This window comes from Schistocerca serialis, chromosome 5 (assembly GCF_023864345.2).
Source record: "Schistocerca serialis cubense isolate TAMUIC-IGC-003099 chromosome 5, iqSchSeri2.2, whole genome shotgun sequence".
NCBI lineage: Eukaryota > Metazoa > Arthropoda > Insecta > Orthoptera > Acrididae > Schistocerca > Schistocerca serialis.
This window is the reverse complement of record NC_064642.1, coordinates 379,746,961-379,764,638: the sequence shown is the minus strand read 5'-3', so window position 1 is coordinate 379,764,638 and position 17,678 is coordinate 379,746,961. Positions and strand designations below refer to the sequence as shown.

At 38.4% G+C, this 17,678-nt stretch overlaps 1 protein-coding gene across 3 annotated transcripts in view; it reads right to left on the bottom strand.

Annotated features, from left to right (window-relative positions):
• LOC126481394 (armadillo-like helical domain-containing protein 3) overlaps nucleotides 1–17,678 on the bottom strand; it is a 110,541-nt gene that overhangs the window by 72,581 nt on the left and 20,282 nt on the right. For all 3 annotated transcript variants that reach the window (XM_050105122.1, XM_050105124.1, XM_050105123.1), the window contains exons 3-8: nucleotides 16,635–16,697; nucleotides 13,451–13,591; nucleotides 13,162–13,303; nucleotides 11,427–11,560; nucleotides 11,182–11,337; nucleotides 9,171–9,319 (exon numbers count right to left, since the gene is read on the bottom strand). In XM_050105122.1, the coding sequence (XP_049961079.1) occupies nucleotides 9,171–9,319; nucleotides 11,182–11,337; nucleotides 11,427–11,560; nucleotides 13,162–13,303; nucleotides 13,451–13,591; nucleotides 16,635–16,697 (785 nt within the window). The remainder of the gene's footprint in view (nucleotides 1–9,170; nucleotides 9,320–11,181; nucleotides 11,338–11,426; nucleotides 11,561–13,161; nucleotides 13,304–13,450; nucleotides 13,592–16,634; nucleotides 16,698–17,678) is intronic.

Genomic DNA, 17,678 nt, shown 5'->3' with positions numbered 1-17,678 from the left:
TTTACGAGAGTATATTTTTTCCTATAATTAGATATCATACACTACTAGCCTCATATAGAGCAAGAACTCTTAATAATGTTTCCTTAATTTTTCATGACTTTTTGAAACTTGAAAATTTTCATTTTTTGTAAAGTTTGGGGTTAGTTATCTCAGGTGGGACTGAATATAAAAATATGATTTTTGCACAGTTTGTACACCTATATGATAGCAACATACTGCAAAAATTTCAACATTGATATCTGACTGTGAACAAAGATACGAGTTTTTGAAAATGAGGAGATAATTCACATTACTCTACAACTGATCTTACGGCTGTTGCCTATTCATGTGTGATATTGGCGGGATATAATCAATTATTATTGAAGTAAGGTACTGAACTATATACAAAAAGTGGAAACATCACTGAAATTAACATTTATATTACTTTGACATATGTGAAATAAAAATTTTCAATTAACATCCTTCGAAATTTGACTGTTCCTAAACCTGGTGGTGAATGTTAAGGACTCTTATTTCCTCAGACAGTTTCTGCGATGTAGTGTAAGACCTCCCAGTGGCTGAAGTTCAAGCACTGCAATAATAATGGCGTGCGACGAGGGCCTCCCGTCAGGTAGACCGCTCGCTGGTGCAAGCCTTTCGATTTGACGCCACTTCGGCGACTTGCGCGTTGATGGGGATGAAATGATGATGAGTAGGACAACACAACACCCAGTCCCTGTGCGGAGAACACCTCCGACCCAGCCGGGAATCGAACCCGTGCCCTTAGGATTGACAGCCTGTTGTGCTGACCACTCAGCTACCGGGGGCGGACATTCAAGCACTGAAAGGTTCCTTAAAACATTTTTCATTGGTATCCAAAATTTGTCACTAGTAAATTTCTTGAATGATGTTCTTGGGCCAGCAGGGTGGTAAAAATGCACAAATACATCATTGTTTTCCAAACTTATTCTTTCAATCTCTGCAAGCCACCACTGTCCATCATACACGCATGCCACTATGTCATTCAACGTTAAAGACAGAGATGTAATTTTACTGACACAAGGATCCTCATAAATTTCAGTTTCTGATGTTACATAGCACTGAACTAAGTTTTCTGCAATGCCAAGGAATTTGTGGAAATGTCTTGATCCTTTTATTGCTATGCAATTTTCAAATTTGGTTTGAAGTGTTGTTTTCATATGCAAAACCACTTCTTCTTTCTTGATCAGAACATAGGTAATGCCTTTAATATTATCCTTGCAAAAGACATACATGTACTGTACTGTGAGAATTTGGTCTGAAGTTGGTCTTTGTAGGCTGGCTTTACTTACTTCACGTTTTGTTGTACCTCCTACTCCATCACATGCATTTTTACCATGGCAAGATGCAAAAAAGTGCCATTCAGCCTCTAACCCAAAGTCTACTTTGTGGTTGCACAGACTTGAAAAATTCTTTTTGTTCTTATACTGACTACCGCTTCCATCTGAAAAGTATATCAGCTTCTCAACCTTGGGAAAATTTTCTTTTATGTGATTTATTACATGTACAGCCACAGTGCTGTGCTCCAAGTAGTCGATTAGAATCCAAATTGAAGAACTGCAAACTTCATCTTTCTCATTTTTAAAGTAGGAATAAATGGATGCACTGTTGCCTGGTCACTGACCCAGTGGTACCCTTGTATTGCATCCTGAATCACAAATGTAAAATTTTCTGCAAAATCATCTAGCACTATGCATTCAGTTTCATGAAGTTGTGTGTGTTTTTTTTTTTTTTTTTTTTTTCCTTCAAAAACTTATTCTGGATTTTAGAAACATCGTGGTGACTTTTGAGTTTTTGTAAGTTATCAATTAAAGATTCCAAGCACTCTTCCTGAGATTTAACCACTGTTATCATTTCTGCCCTGTCAGTTGTGACTCACTGTTTGAAGGTAATACTGTCTGGCATTTCCTCATCATATTCGTGAAATAATTCAATAACAATTTCCTTACCAGGGCATTTATTAAACAAACTCATCATGCAGTCATAACTGTTAGTGTCACAGACCATTAAATCTAGTAACTCTTTGTAGTTAATATCACTGTGTTTTGCACCCGCAATCATCAGTTTGACATTTTGATGATATAAACAGACACATACAGAGTGTGCGACAATAAACCTAAACGTAAATGGGCATTTTTATTAGCATAGAACAAAAGTGAAAGCTCCTATTGCTTAATATTTCATTATTAAAAATAAATAAACTGAATGAATATTGGGTGATAGTGTTAACTAAATATATGTCACAATTAAATTTTATTACAATGAAACAATAAACCATTTAAATAGGCAACATCCATAAGTTCAATTGTAGAGTAATGTGAATTATTTCCTTGTTTTCAAAAATTCATATCTTTGTTCACAGTCAGATATCAATGTTGAAATATTTACAGTATGTTTCTATCATATTAGTGTACAAACTGTGCAAAAATCATATTTTTATATTCAGTCCCACCTGAGATAACCAACCCCAAACTTTACAAAAAAATGAAAATTTTCAAATTTCCAAAATTCATGAAAAATTAAGGAAACATTTGTAAGTGTTCTTGCTTTATATGAGGCTAGTAGTGTATGACATCTAACTATAGGAAAAAAATATACTCTCACAAATCACTCCTTGTTTGTTATTTATGAGCCTAAAAAGCGGATTTTTGAAAATTTGGATACCAAACTTTGGAGGTCATTTTGACTGGTTATTTTTGAATTTAGGGTAATTTGTGTAATAGACAATGTTTTAGAGGACACTTTTCTGAAAACAATCATGTCAACTGCAATGTTGTAACTTAACCTAGTGCAGAGATATTCAAATTTTTGGTAATGTCTCCAGACTGAAAAACTGTTGCGCGCCTACAAGTAAAAATGGCCGCCATCCAGTAAAGGTGCAAGATAAATTATTTTTAAAAACTGTTTTGAACTTCTCAAATATAGGGCAATCACATATAAAAAATTAAAATATTTAAAAATGGTCAAGCAACCATCACTGGACCACTTCATATGGATTGACCCTCCTGCGACTGGAAAGGCTATGAGGCTGTCAGCTGTAGGGTGGCATTTAAATTGGCGAAGAGACGCATGCCTGTCCCGGATCGCTGAATGGCACTCTTCTGTCTGCCAGGACCTGAGGACATTGGGATGAATAAGTCAGGGGCATGGTGGATCACTTGTGTGATATGGTCCATCCATTCCTAGACGCTGTTATGATGTTCAAACACAGCCAGCTGGCTGAATGGCGTCCAGTTAGCCCTGCTGACCATCCATGTTGGTGGCTTCTCTTGAGGTAGTGCTCCATCTAGTAGGTGAATGCACATTTGGAAGTGGTCACTGGAATGAAGGCCACCAAGGACTTCCAACTGAACAGAATCTGAGGGGGCTGGAGAACAGAAAGAGAGGTGGATGGCTGACAATGGCCCATCAGCAGTGCAGAAATGATTGTGAGTTACTGTGTTGAGGAAGTACAGCTCATCAGATGTGTCGGAGGCACTCCAAAATTTGATGCCAAGCCCAAGTAGGGGTCGAGCCTCACAAGAGATGATGGACATTGAAGGCTCCCAGTAGGAGAAATGGTTGCGGGGAGTTGTTCCACAAGATATACAAGAGCTTCAGAGTCTGGCAGAGATAGATACAGTGAGCAAACAGTGATCTTCAACACTCATGAATTTCGACAGCAACAGTTTACAGGGGCTCTGTCCCAGCCAGGTCATCCTTTCGATGAAGGGTATTAGCCCTTTAGGACAGGGGTGTCAGTGGCTTTAAAACGTGTTTCTTGTAAACACATGCACAGGGGATGTTCCTGCACTAGCAGTTTCAGTTCTACCACGTGTGTCCTGAACCCATTAATGTTCCACTGTAATATGGGTGCCACCTATTACAGGCATTGCACTTTCACTCTGTCTTTCCGCTAGGGGAGTCCACAATGGGTGGGGGCTCAGTCCTGCGGCGAGATGATTCCCTCAGTCCAACACCAAGCTCCATTAGTTCTACCAGAGTTAAAAAAGACATCAGCTACACTGACTGGCATGAAAAATGCAACACTCAATAAATGTTGTGTGATTGTTTATTTAATCAAAGTGAAGCACTTCAACCATTTTTTTAAATGGAGTACATTACTGGCACTGCTTTGCGAACAAACTATGAAGTGTTGATTGTTTATTGCACTAGCCTTAATTGTTTCCTGCACAACCTGGAAAACACATCACTGAATGTAAGCGAATAATGTTTTCCCACTCTTGTAACACTTATTTTTGTACCCAGAATTGTCCCCCTTTCAATCAAACATGTTTGTAGGATCTTTCTGTGATTGTCGTAATCAGCTTTCTAGAGTAAACATGCCGTTAAGCCCTGAACAAGATGCAAAAGCTGTTGCTTTGGTGGAAGATGGCCACAACTTGCATTATGTTGCAGAAGTGTTGAGAACTACACTTTCCACAATTTCTGGAACTGTATGAAGGCACTGGGAAACTGGAGGTTTTGCAAGGAGACCAGGTATGGGCCTGGGCAGAGCAACATCAGAGAGGGATGACTGCTTCTTACAATTCAAGTTCTCCTCAACCACCACACAACTCCTATTGAAGCACGAAATCGACTCCACCAGGTTCAAGGGGTCAATGTCAGTGAGAGAACTGTTTGAAGAAGACTGGAAGAAACCAATCTTCAGTCCAGAAGACCTGCTAAAGGTCTGGAACTCACTAGCAACCATTGCATAGCTCAACAACATTTCACAAGGGAACATCTTGGCTGGACAATACAACAATGGGCTCAAGTGTTGTTCGCCGATGAGTTGCAATTTGGCCTCCAATCACCTGATGGAAGTAAGAGGGTCCACGGAAGGCCAGGAGAAAGGTACTCCCCTTGCACATTCTCATCCAGATCGCCTTTTCATGTTGGTTCTGTGATGGTGTGTGCAGGGATCAATACAGTTGCAAGGATGGATCTAGTCTTTGTGGAGCACGGGAGCATTGTGGCACACTGGTATGTGGAGGAAATCCTCCTGGAGCATGTTGTTCCTTTTGCTCCATTTACTGGTGATGATTTTACACTAATGCACAACGATGCATGCCCACATGTTGCAAGATTTGTGCAAGGGTTCTAGGATGAACAGGGATTCATGCTATGGGTTGGCCTGCTCGAAACCCTGATCTGAATCCTACTGACCACATTTGGGACTGACTGCCTGGGGAGAAAAGCCTGTCAGCACCATCCAGAGACCCTACAGGACATATGGAATGCCCTACTGGAAGAATGGGATATGATTCATCCACAGGACATTACCACATTAATCAGGAACATGTCTGAAAGGTAGAATGCCGCCATTGGTGCAAGAGGTGGCAATACACACTTCTGATGATGCGAACACAGATCTCTTCAATCATCTCCGAGGTCTGTGAAGTAAACTGTGAAGTGTATAACATCAAAACAGACACGCATTACCTTTACGAGCTTACTAAAAATTTCCTTGAAGTGTGCATCTCTGGCTTAAATTGTTAAATTTTGTTTATAATTGTCTTTAGTTATTCATTGTAGAACACTTAAATGGGACTGTACCCCAACATTCCATCATAAGACAGTGGATTAGTGTCATAAAAGTGACACAAATTTAAAATAAATTTCAGTTTTTGTAAGAAATCGAAGCCTTTTTCATGCCGGTCTGGGTAGTATGATGTCGACATCATCGGTAATGCTTGGCCTTTGATTTTTTGTCCTAGGTAGGCTTTGGAATCACAACCACAGCAGTGGTAGAGGCAACGCTGCACAGTGGACCTGACTGAATCTTAGTGGGACCAGGGAGCTCCGCAATGTTAGCGATCACAGACTTTTCCAATTTTTTGGGAGGAAGTGTAAGCTGTGAAGTAACTGCAGCAGCAGAAGTACAATGACAAACACAGGTACTAGTGCTGACACTAGCTACCTCAGTTTGTGTAGCAGCATCACTTTTCTGTACTGGTTGTTTAGCAACTGAAGCAAAGGAAGTAGCAAATGTCAGGGGCTGCAAGGACTTATAAATCATCTTGGACTCACCTTACGGGAGCTGTCATGTGGTTTTAATCTCCCGTACCTTCTGTTCTTCAAACAAGTCACAGCAGTCCCTACTCCAAACAGGGTGAGCCCCAGAGCAATTCACACACTTTGGAGGAGATGAACATCCAATTCCTTTGTGGGCAGCCTTACCACATTTTCCACAAATGGCTTCTCTTTACATCCAAGAGTGGTGTGCCCAAACTGCTGGCATTTAAAACAGAGCATTGGGTTGGAGACATAGGGTCACATGGTTAAGCAAAGAAAACCTGCCTTAATATGTTCTGTGAGTTTTCTGCTATTAAAAGTGAGGATGAACAAGTTGGATGTAATCAGATCGCCTTCCATCCTTTTCATTATGTTCTGCACATCCACAATGCCTCCTGAGGCCATTCAGCAATTAGGTATTCTTTGGGGATGTCCACCAGGTCTCCCTATGTCACAACACCTTTACTATAGAGTAATGTGGTGTGGAGCTCAGTCTCAATGCCATATTCCCCAAGGATTTTGGCCTTTTGAAGGTTTGTCTCTTGTTGGGATCTTGACGTCTCTACCAAGTGTCCTGTTTCATAACCACTTAAATGACTTTAACATACCTGCAATCCCCTTTACATCCTTTTGAATGTAAAAATGTAGACTCGTCATTTCTGAAAGTATCTGTATGGAGTGTAGCCATGTGTGGAAGTGAAACATGGACGATAAATAGTTTGGACAAGAAGAGAATAAAAGCTTTCGAAATATGGTGCTGCAGAAGAATGATGAAGATTAAATGTGTAGATCACATACCCTAATGAGGAGGTATTGAATAGAATTGGGGAGAAGAGAAATTTGTGGCACAACTTGACTAGAAAAAGGGATCGGTTGGTAGGTCATGTTCTGAGGCATCAAGGGACCACCAATTCAGTATTGGAGGGCAGCGTGGAGAGTAAAACTCACAGAGGGGGACCAAGAGATGAATACACTAAGCAGATTCAGAAGGATGTAGGTTGCAGTAAGTACTGGGAAATGAAGCAACTTGCACAGGATACATTAGTGTGGAGAGCTGCATCAAACCAATCTCTGGACTGAAGACCACAACAACAATATGAACAACATGTAGCAAGGTGACACTGTCAAAACTTCCCTTTTTTTTTTTTTTTTTGAAAATAATAGAAACTCACTCTGGTCAGCAGCATGCATTCTGTTACTAAACACACTAGAATTCTTGACTATCCCTGAATCTGGAAGATTGGCTACATGGGCTCTCTTATTGGACTGGGTGTTAGTACTTACCAGTGATCCACCCATTCAACCGGGAGGTGGAAGAGAAAACTTTGCAGGATCCATCTCAGTCCCACAAGCAGCTAGGGAAATAAAAGTCCACTTAGGCAGAGCCCCGCATTCCTATGTAAGCCTTATACAACTGAGGTACGGCAGGTTCCACAGAGATTGCCCGCTAACGACTGTTCCACCTCAATACCCACGCATCTCATCAGCATGTGGTACAACTTGAGACTGAGAGTTTCCTTATAGAGGTTTTTATCATCCTCACAATCCAGACATTCAAGCCAAGATCCTCATTCCCTGTGACTCACAATATTCCACTGTTGCGCCTTACAGTGGTCACTGAAGCACGCCCAGAGCTTATGGTGACAGGGAACTGGGAGCACTTATCAGTCCCCAGCTCAGAAACCCGGGGTCGCCACACCCATACTCAGCAGATGGGAAAACTAACACGATGTGGTAAAAAATAGCACCAAACCTGGCAAAATATAGCATCAAAATTGGCAAAAACCATGTTCAAGATTATAAAAAAGGCCAGTGAATATGGTAAAAAGAGATAAAAAATGGCAGAAAATAATACCAAATTTGGTAAACAAAGTTTGCCATATTTGGCACAAAAAAATCACCAAAATTTGCAAAACAATAGCACCAAAGTTTGAAAAAAAATAACACTGAAATTGGAAAAAGATAACATGGAAGAGGAAAAAATAACATCAAAATAGACAACAAAACAGCACTGAATTTTACAAAAATAACACCAAAATTGGCAAAAAATTACACTGAAACACACAAAAATAAACACTGAATTTGGCCATAAAACACGACAATTTTTTCCTGTCCTACTAATCTACCTTTCGAATATCAGCAAGTGTGTGTGAAGCTTCAGTTGCCCATATGAAAAAATGGTTCAATACCAATGATTCCTTGCCTCGCACTGTATGAGAAACTGTTACCAAAAAAAAAAAAAAAAAAAAAAAAAAAAAAAAAAAAAAAAAAAAAAAAAAAAAAAAAAAATTTGTACCAAAATCACCTTAGCTATGGACATGTGTAATCAGATAAATAGCTAATGAGAGATCCAGATTAATGTTGAGGTCTATAACAAAAGAAGCAATACAGTTCTAGGGGAGATGGGAAGAGGAATTCTGCCTTATGCATGACACCTTTTTTCTGTTTTGTGTTTTGTTTCGCCCAGACATATTTCAACACAATTTGTGCTATCTCCAGTAGGTTCTGTTAAAGAAAAAGAACCCACTGAAGACAGCACAAAATGTGCTGAAACATGCCTGGGTGAAACAAAACAGAAAAAAGGTGTCTTGCATAAGGTGAAATTCCTCTTCCCATTTCTAGCAAGAACGGACATAACAAGAACTGCAACACCACAAGATGATTGATACAGTTCTAATTGTAAACTTTCATTAACTTGCTAAGATTATATTTGTTTTAGTGTGTTTACTGGCAAACATCATAAGAGGAGAAAAACTAATAAGTTTTTGACTACCCAATTTTTGCAGTCTTACACAGTTGAGCACAACTAAATAACAGAGTAAGGAGACAGGAGGTAGCCAGCATAAACAAAAATGAAATGCATATAGAAAAACATCTACATTATTAGGTCGTGTGTCAGAATCGCAATTTTGGATTATACCTATTGGTAGTTGCCATTCTACTAATCTCTTTTCATCCCCATCAAGAATTTCTACGATGTAACTTGACCCTTTTGAAGGATACTTACACTGTGTACATTAAGCATAGACTGGATCTTTTCTTTTGTGTACACGTTAACAGATTATCACAGTCTTCCCTTTTACACAAATCAGTAGCTGTGTAGCTTACATCAAATTGCAGAGTTTGTATCTTATTGTTCTATAATTTGAGCTTACCTGATTTGCTGCGTTCTTACACCCCCCTCTTCAGAAACAAACATATTTCCAACAATATTAGTGATAGATGAAAGCCAGCTACCAGACTGAGTTTCTGCATGCTGTGCTTGGAATTGTCTGCAGAAGTCCGTTAAGCATGCTGTTATGACCTGTACAAAAATTGCAGGCCTTCAACAATATGCCCGAAAAAGAAGCAATAACTATATCATTATTATTTAATAAATGGAATATGATTACAGAACTAAATAATGAAACCTGCTGATATTCTTTGGAATAAAAGTGAATTACTGTGAGCCACACAGTGGCTTCTTCTTCTTCTTCTTACTGTTATTATTACATTATTAGCATTATCATTATTACTACAATTTCAAAAAAGAGTAAACAATGATTATGATATGGAATTACATGCACCCACCAAAGCTGACAACGATGAAAGATAGAGAATTTAAGGGGGATAATAATGCTATGTGGTGGGAAGGAAATGACATGAAACTGAAAATTATTGGAGACTTTGGACGTGGGGAAAGAAATCACAGGAGATAAAGCTGAGACAAGTTGTGTTAGGTTTCCACTAGTTGTAACTAACGTCATCTTGCAAAGTCACAACAATAAAATGTCTACTTGGAAGAAACCAGAAGACACTATAGAAGTTTGTTTCACAACAATGTCAGGAAGAGAGATATGAACCACATAATGAACTAGGATGAACAACAACATGGAAATACTAATTTCAATCAGGAACTAGGAGTGACGAATGGTTCAAATGGCTCTGAGAACTATGGGACTTAACATCTATGGTCATCAGTCCCCTAGAACTTAGAACTACTTAAACCTAACTAACCTAAGGACATCACACAACACCCAGCCATCACGAGGCAGAGAAAATCCCTGACCCCGCCGGGAATCGAACCCGGGAACCCGGGCGCGGGAAGCGAGAACGCTACCGCACGACCACGAGATGCGGGCTAGCAGTGACAAATGGGGGTTGAAATTCAGAAGATATAAACAGAGACACTGTGTAAACCTAGAACCAGTGTGTAACTCATGTGGTGAAAAAGAAGATAATGAGAATTAAAATGGAGGAAAAAACAAACATGACAGTGCAAGTGAAATACTGACAAATTAAAGAAGATTTACTTGAAGTTGAAAATCTCTGAGACAACAAATATTGCAATAACCAAATTAAGCAGTGAAATGGCAAAATGGAAGTTGATTTTCTTTTTAGTCACTAAGTAATGGCATATTTTCTTTCGAAGGTGGTACAGTCCAGAATCAGTATGCCAAACAGGCAAAATCACTGTGAGCACTGAGCCAATCATTCCACTGAAGCACCATGTTGAAGAAGCCTATTAGGTAAAACATTGTGTCCTGCTGCATGAGGAAGTCTCTAACTGCCTGCTGCACATCCTTATCAGACAGGAAATGTTGAATGTACAAGGCCTTTTTTAGGGAACCGAAAGAGCAATAATCACATGGGGAGAGATCAGGACTCTAGGGCGGGTGCTTGGGTATCTCCCACTTGAGTTGGTGTAACTTCTGAATAACTCTTGGATTGAATGACATATTGTGCTGAACTGCGGTCAGCACAGAACTTGGCGCGCCATTCCACAACAGCAGTTTTTGACAGACATGTTGCCACACACACACAGTCTTCATTTTTCAATGGATTGCCCCCCCCCCCCCCCCCAAAAAAAAAAAAATTAACAGCACTCTGGTCCTATTGGGATGCATTTGATAATAGTCTCATCACAGTTCAAGTTTCCACATTTACCGTGCACACATCAGCATGACATGAATTCCATGCTAATCCCTTACATGTTGGTACTTATATACCTGTATCATGGTCGCGCTATGTTACATATATGCTGCAGCAACACCCTCAAATGGAAACCTTTTGATTGCCCCTTATAAATGGACTAACAGAAGTAAAATTAATAATAACTGAGTTCTATACATTATTCATTTGCTATGTAACACATTATGTAATCATATTAACTAGCCAATTACAAACCTGTCCATAGCCATTAAGAGCTAATTCATCATCCAAGATTGAGAGCTTCACAATATATGGATTTGCTGCTTCATGCTTTCTGTAATTCACAAGCAATGTCAACAAGAGCACTGCATCATGGCCATGTTGGGCTCTTGTGCTAGGGTCACATAATAACTATAAATAAAAATTTAAAAAAATTTTAAAAGTCATTAAAATATAATAATGTTGGGTATAATCATAAACAAAAACTTATCAAACATTACCTGAATCAAGGCTTCAAATATGCTGTTGATCATAACATATTCAAGGAGTGTATTTTGACTGACATTGTCCGTACCCGTGACAAGAACAAGCAACAGCTTCAGACAAAGGGCTTTAAGACTAGATGAGTAATCACCTAGAGTAAATAATAATTATTACTATTATAATAATATCAGAAAAAATTAATCTAATAAATGTTGTGATGTAATTCAGCCTAATGCACATTATGAACTCTCCGATACTGGTGGATATCAAACATTTCATTTGTACAACAATAACCTCACGCAAAACTATTTTCGTACAGCTATTTCACATGAAACTATGTAAATATATTACCACTACATTCTGTTAACTTTATGTAAAGAATATGTACCAGCTAATCTTCACTCGCAATGTAAATAATTAGATTTTTTGCCTACAAACACAATCACTGTTCTCTCATTTTGCAGGAAGAGTAACTCTAAGAGGGAGTTGTGTGAAGTCATTTGTATAGGGTAGACAAGTTTTGTATGTGGGATTTGTAGTTTATGGGAACAGATGGAAGATATTTTTGTTTAAATTGTTAAAGAATACAGAAATTAAAAAAACTGAATGTGTATTATTTCCATCAAACTTTTACATATGTAGTTTCATATTTCTACACACACAAAAATCCTGAAACAATAATCACATTCTGAAGACAATGAAGCAAACATACAAAACCAGATAAGCAGCAGATACAAAACTAAACCTAGGTGTGCACATCCACTTTTAAAATTCCCCAAAATGATATACATCTGTAATCAGACTTGTCAATGGTGGCTTCACGTTTTACTGAAAGTGGCTTGTTATACTGAATAGAGATACACGAATGTGGTAAAGACATTTGGGTGTAGAAATAAGAGCTGTGATAAAAAACCGTTGTGTCTGATTCCATTATTTGCATCACAGGAAATTCCACTGAAGCAACAAAGTTTAGTTTATAATGTCAATGAATCCTGTTGTTTTCAGTATTATTCAGCTGTAATATAACAATTATTCCTACGACACTTAAACAGTTAAAACTAGATTGATTAATTTATGCTGTCAATTAAAACTTAGGAGAAATATAGACATGTAAAGTAAGTGTCCATGGGTAATAATACAAATGGAAAACACAGTTCATATGAAGTTTCGAAGGTGACAGATACTTATAAAAACGTTAGGCACAGTTTTCAGTAAACTGGTAGACATATATAAAGAAATTCCAAATGAAGACAGATTGGCATCACTACACAGGGTTTTGAGTATAAAGATTATTTACAGACATTTAGCATACAATGGATTTCAGAGATTAGTGTGAATTCAACAACTACATTTTTACAATCTTTGTGGATTTCTTCACAGACCGTAACAGGGTCCACCTGATGAGCTAACAAAGTAATTGTCAGGGAATATGGAGTACAAAAGGGGTTAATGGGGGTGTTAAGATTGTGCTTCAGGAATTTCATTAAAAGCTAAATGGAACTGTGAAATTTGTCAATACAAATGGAAGAACACAGATGTCAGCATATGCAGATAATACTGCAGTCCTTTTGAAATATGGTAAATAAAATAAGCTGGCATAGCTGACCACATCCTCCCCATAAGTGATTCCCATGCAATATCATCACAACTGTATATTAAATCTGTGACTGTAAAACAAAGCAATAGTTGTCTTTGTCGTAACTACTGTGGAGATAACTTCTGAATGTATCAAAATTTACATATTGGTCTTACCAATCAAAAAGTTATTGCAATGATCCAGTAGTGTTTGCATTAGCTGTTCAGCAGTTTCAAAACCCATGAGAACATTAATGACATCAATTCCATATTCTCCAGATGTTTTCTTGTATATACTGTGGATGACTGCACATAATGTCTAAAAACAAATAATCAAAATTTTTACACAACTAGAATGAAATAATAAAAAAAAAGAGTATCTATTCTGGATTATGCTGAAGTACAAAGTACAACATCTATTATTATTATTATTATTAACGCTTCTCACAATATGACTGAAACAAACCTGTAGTGAGTAGACAACACGGATGTTATGTTCATGGTCTAATGTTGCAATGCACTTTTGAAAAAGTGTATTTATATTGTCTTTAAGTGCCACCAATTGCTCACCACTTAATTTTTGAATTTCAGCTTCTAAATGTGAAACCTGAAACAAAAAATTGACCCTATTTTATATGAACCATATTATGGGCTACAGTCGCTTCAGTTAAACTGACTATGGTCTTTATTATGGGCAACCAACTAACACCCGTCCAATTATAGTATTGAAGAATCTCATGAAAAGAGCTTGGTGTTATTTGACAGTTTAGTTATGGAAAGCAGTATACATTTAACAGTCAATGAGCTATGAAAAGTATTACATACACACAGTAAGTGTTATGGAAAACAGTATACACAGTCACTGAGCTATGACAAGTATTAAATAGACAGAGTAGGACCAAGTAATGCAGCATTAGTAGCAAAGCACAACTAATTTTTATGAAATGTGCGCAAGATTCAACTTGTTGGTACTGTTACAGAGGAAACTTGTTTCCTTTGTTCCTTATCTACTAGGTAGCTAGAGGAAGTTAAGTGTATGTGAAGATACAATCTAAAAAACTAAAAATGTATCCAAGAATCCGAATAAACTGTACCTTACATGGTATTATGTGGCAATGGAAAAAAAAATTCATCATCAGAGTTAATAATGACTCCTTACTACATTTGAGGTGGCAAAATTACTATCTCACCCCCCTCTCAAAAAATCCACATAGGGATATTACATGCAAATAGATATTAATTAACTAGTGGAAGTTAAAGGATTCTCAGCAAATTAGTGCATGAAAAGATATGGTTCATAAAGGAGCCCATACAATTCAATGTAGAGAGCCACTTGACAGCTCTAGTCAACAAAAGTGGGGTAGAGTTCAAGGAAGTGATTGTAATGGATTCTACACAAACTTTTGCCTGTGAGCCCATAACAAGACAGATCTTTTTGGGAAAAAAATTATGGAAATTACTGAACACAGTGATGTTGTGTCAGAATAAGCTACTGTGAGTGACATTTCATTAACTGTGCCAACAGGCATAATATCCAAGTGGAGAGACTCATACAAAACACTTGTTATTGAGATCAATTGTGACAGTTAAAATAACAAACATGTTTCATGCAATTTTTAAATATGTGTTTGACTGATTTTTCTAGACTAATAGAAATATACTGAGGTATGAAGGGGGGAAGTTAAATGCTTAACTTTCCATCAAGGAGATCATTACACATTACAGTCAAAGCACAAGCTGTGGGCATATGGAAGAAAATCAGCTGTGTCCTTATCAAAGGCAATATACCATCATCCACCTTCAATAGTCTAAGGGAGACATCTAAATGTGAATGGCTTGATTTGTATTTGAACTCTAACTCTCCTGAAAGCTGCTACTGCATCTTAACCACTGTGCCACTTCAGTCAGTAAAAATGCCACAAACTGTGTAGCCTGATATGGTGACAGACTGAGTAATGCCATAACTCACAGTCAAAGTTGAGGAACAGTTCATTTATCAGAAAAATAGGCTCCTATTACCACAGCACCAGATCGAACTTTCTGTACTTGGCCATCCTAACCAGTACCATCTCTACTTGGAAAATGACGATGGAAGGAATTGGGGCCCATACATGGTAATAAATGATGCACTCCTTCAAAAGGAATAGAAACTAAAAGCTGTGACAATTTAAGTTATATACAAGCCACAGAAAGACAAAAATTATCACATCACATAATGATAGTAGTAGTGTTATTGAAAATAAGTAGACTGGTGTGGACAAAAGTAACTTCTGCACAATCTGTCACTGCCAATTAACATAAATTGATGAAACTTGTACCACACATGGAAAGAACTGCTAAAATTTAGCACAGAAGATAATTGAAAGAAATACACAATGAGATGAACAAAAATGACACTTTTATTCAAAGATAATAATTACATTGATGCCACTGCAATTTATGATGGCCCCCTAGATATTGGAAAAAGTGGACATGGTTCTTAATAGGATGTAATCACAGCAGATGGCAATACAATGTCCTTATGGCAGGGCATTCTATTTTTCCACCAGCGCTGTTGACAACTGCTGGATGGTCACTAGAACATGTGGACATGCTGCAATATATCTCCTCAACGCATCCCATGTGGGCTCATGCGATTTAAGTCATGGAGGAATTGGCAGGCTACTCCATTCACTGAATATCCTCTTACTCAACTGAGAGCCAAGTGCACTCCTGAGATGAGCACACAGCCCCGCTCCTCTTTGACCCAGTCCCTATGCTCTTTGCATCATTGCAAATGATGCCTCTGATGTGTGGGTGTCAATGGAACTCAACATAATGGTCATCTAGCAATGATATAAACCACATGCAGAATCTGTGCCACTGTGGAGCACGAGATTGCGTGCCTTGCAGTTCTGTTAAATGTAGTTGCAATTGCACCCCCTGTATGATGTGAATCCCTTCTTGCCTACTGAACAATGCAGCAGTCATCTGCTGCTGCAGTTGACTGTTGATGACCACCTCCTCTTCTTAAGGCAGCAATACCTGTGGTTTGGAACACTCTCCATGCACATGAAACAATGTTGTGCACAACAGCAAACTCCTGGGCTACAATTGTTACACTGCACCCTTCATTCAGTTTCCCGATGATTGTTCCTTGTCTGAAGTTATTCAAATGTTGTTACAGAGCTGTGATGTCATGGAGACCACCACACACTGCGACATAACTACTTCCTAACTAACATACACTGTCTTTTCCCATTCCTTCAACTGAATCATGTTGCAGTGTCAGCCACATTTAGTTCTATACTACCTTTGACCTCATACCATGTGTCATCCCCAGCTGTCTGTGCATGACTGGGAGACCTCTGGCAACATGTTCACACACTTTCATTCAATTCCACCAAGTGATTAATACATGTTATGTTACTTTACCTGTCTTGCCCTTAAGTTTTGCAGAGCAGTGTAAGTAAGTTGTGTGTGTGTGTGTGTGTGTGTGTGTGTGTGTGTGTGTGTGTGTGTGTGTGTTTTGTTTTTACACTTAAAAATACAGAACATCTCAAAAGCTCACACACTCATACATCTGAAGATGAGCAGTGCCTGTACATAGTTTTTGTTTACTATTTCCATCACGAAATCTCCATTATTCTAATATATCACATTTCACTCACTTTTGGTTTCAGAAGAAAAAATTCTTCCCAAAAATTTGGATTTCCCACAGTTGGATCTTCTCCCTGGAAAAAAATTTCAGTTCCATGTTAAATTGGCTACCGATTATTACTTTGAGCACTAATACTCATAAACTGAATTACCAATATCAAATAAATTAAGTGAATTTAAAAGAGAGGATTTCCTCAGAAAAAAATAATTCCACCCACTGGTAGAGGATACAAAAAATTGAGTAAGAATTAAGGAAAAGATGGAGGTGGTGGGTGGCTGAGGAGGGGTGGAGATGATTGGAGGGGGATGAATTGGGGCTCAGGAGAGAGAAAGGAGTAGAGGCTGAGGAGTGAGGCAGAAAGGGAGAGGGGTCTAGGGACGGATGGGGGGCAGTTGTCAAAAAGGAGGGTGGATTGAGCATGGAAAGACAGACTGTAATATGGATGGGGAAGCAATGTAGAAGGGCAAAAATGAGGTAAAAAGTAAAAACGGCTGAGCAAGAATTACTAGACTGATGGGGAGTGAATAGGGATTGAGGAGGAAAAGAGAAAGGTTACAATGTAAACAGCTGGGTTAAGAAGGAAACAAATGAAAGCTTAGTGTGGTAGGTACAGGGGAGAGGGAAGGCTGAGTGTCACAACTGAAAATTAAGGATACCATTAGGTAAGAAAATGGGTGAAGCAAGAAAGGGATTGAGAGTAAAAGGTAGGATGTAGGGGGAGAGGGGTTGAGATGGCTGGTTGGTTGATTTGGGGAGTATGGGAATCAAACTACAGGGTCAGCAGTCCCTTTTTCCTCATTCAAACAGGTCTTGAGTTAAAAACAGTCCCAAAAGGAGTCAGCGAAGTTAAAATGCATAAAACTACAGTAACTTCAAAACACACTGAAAGACAAGAATGACAGAAACTAACACAAAGGGGAAAACGTACACCAAAAGGAAAAAGTAATGAAAGGTATTAAAACAATATAGCAGATATCCTGGGCTGGCTGATCACAAAATTAAAAAGGATGAGCCAGCCACTCTGCAACACACTAAAATCTCCAGCTTAAAAGAC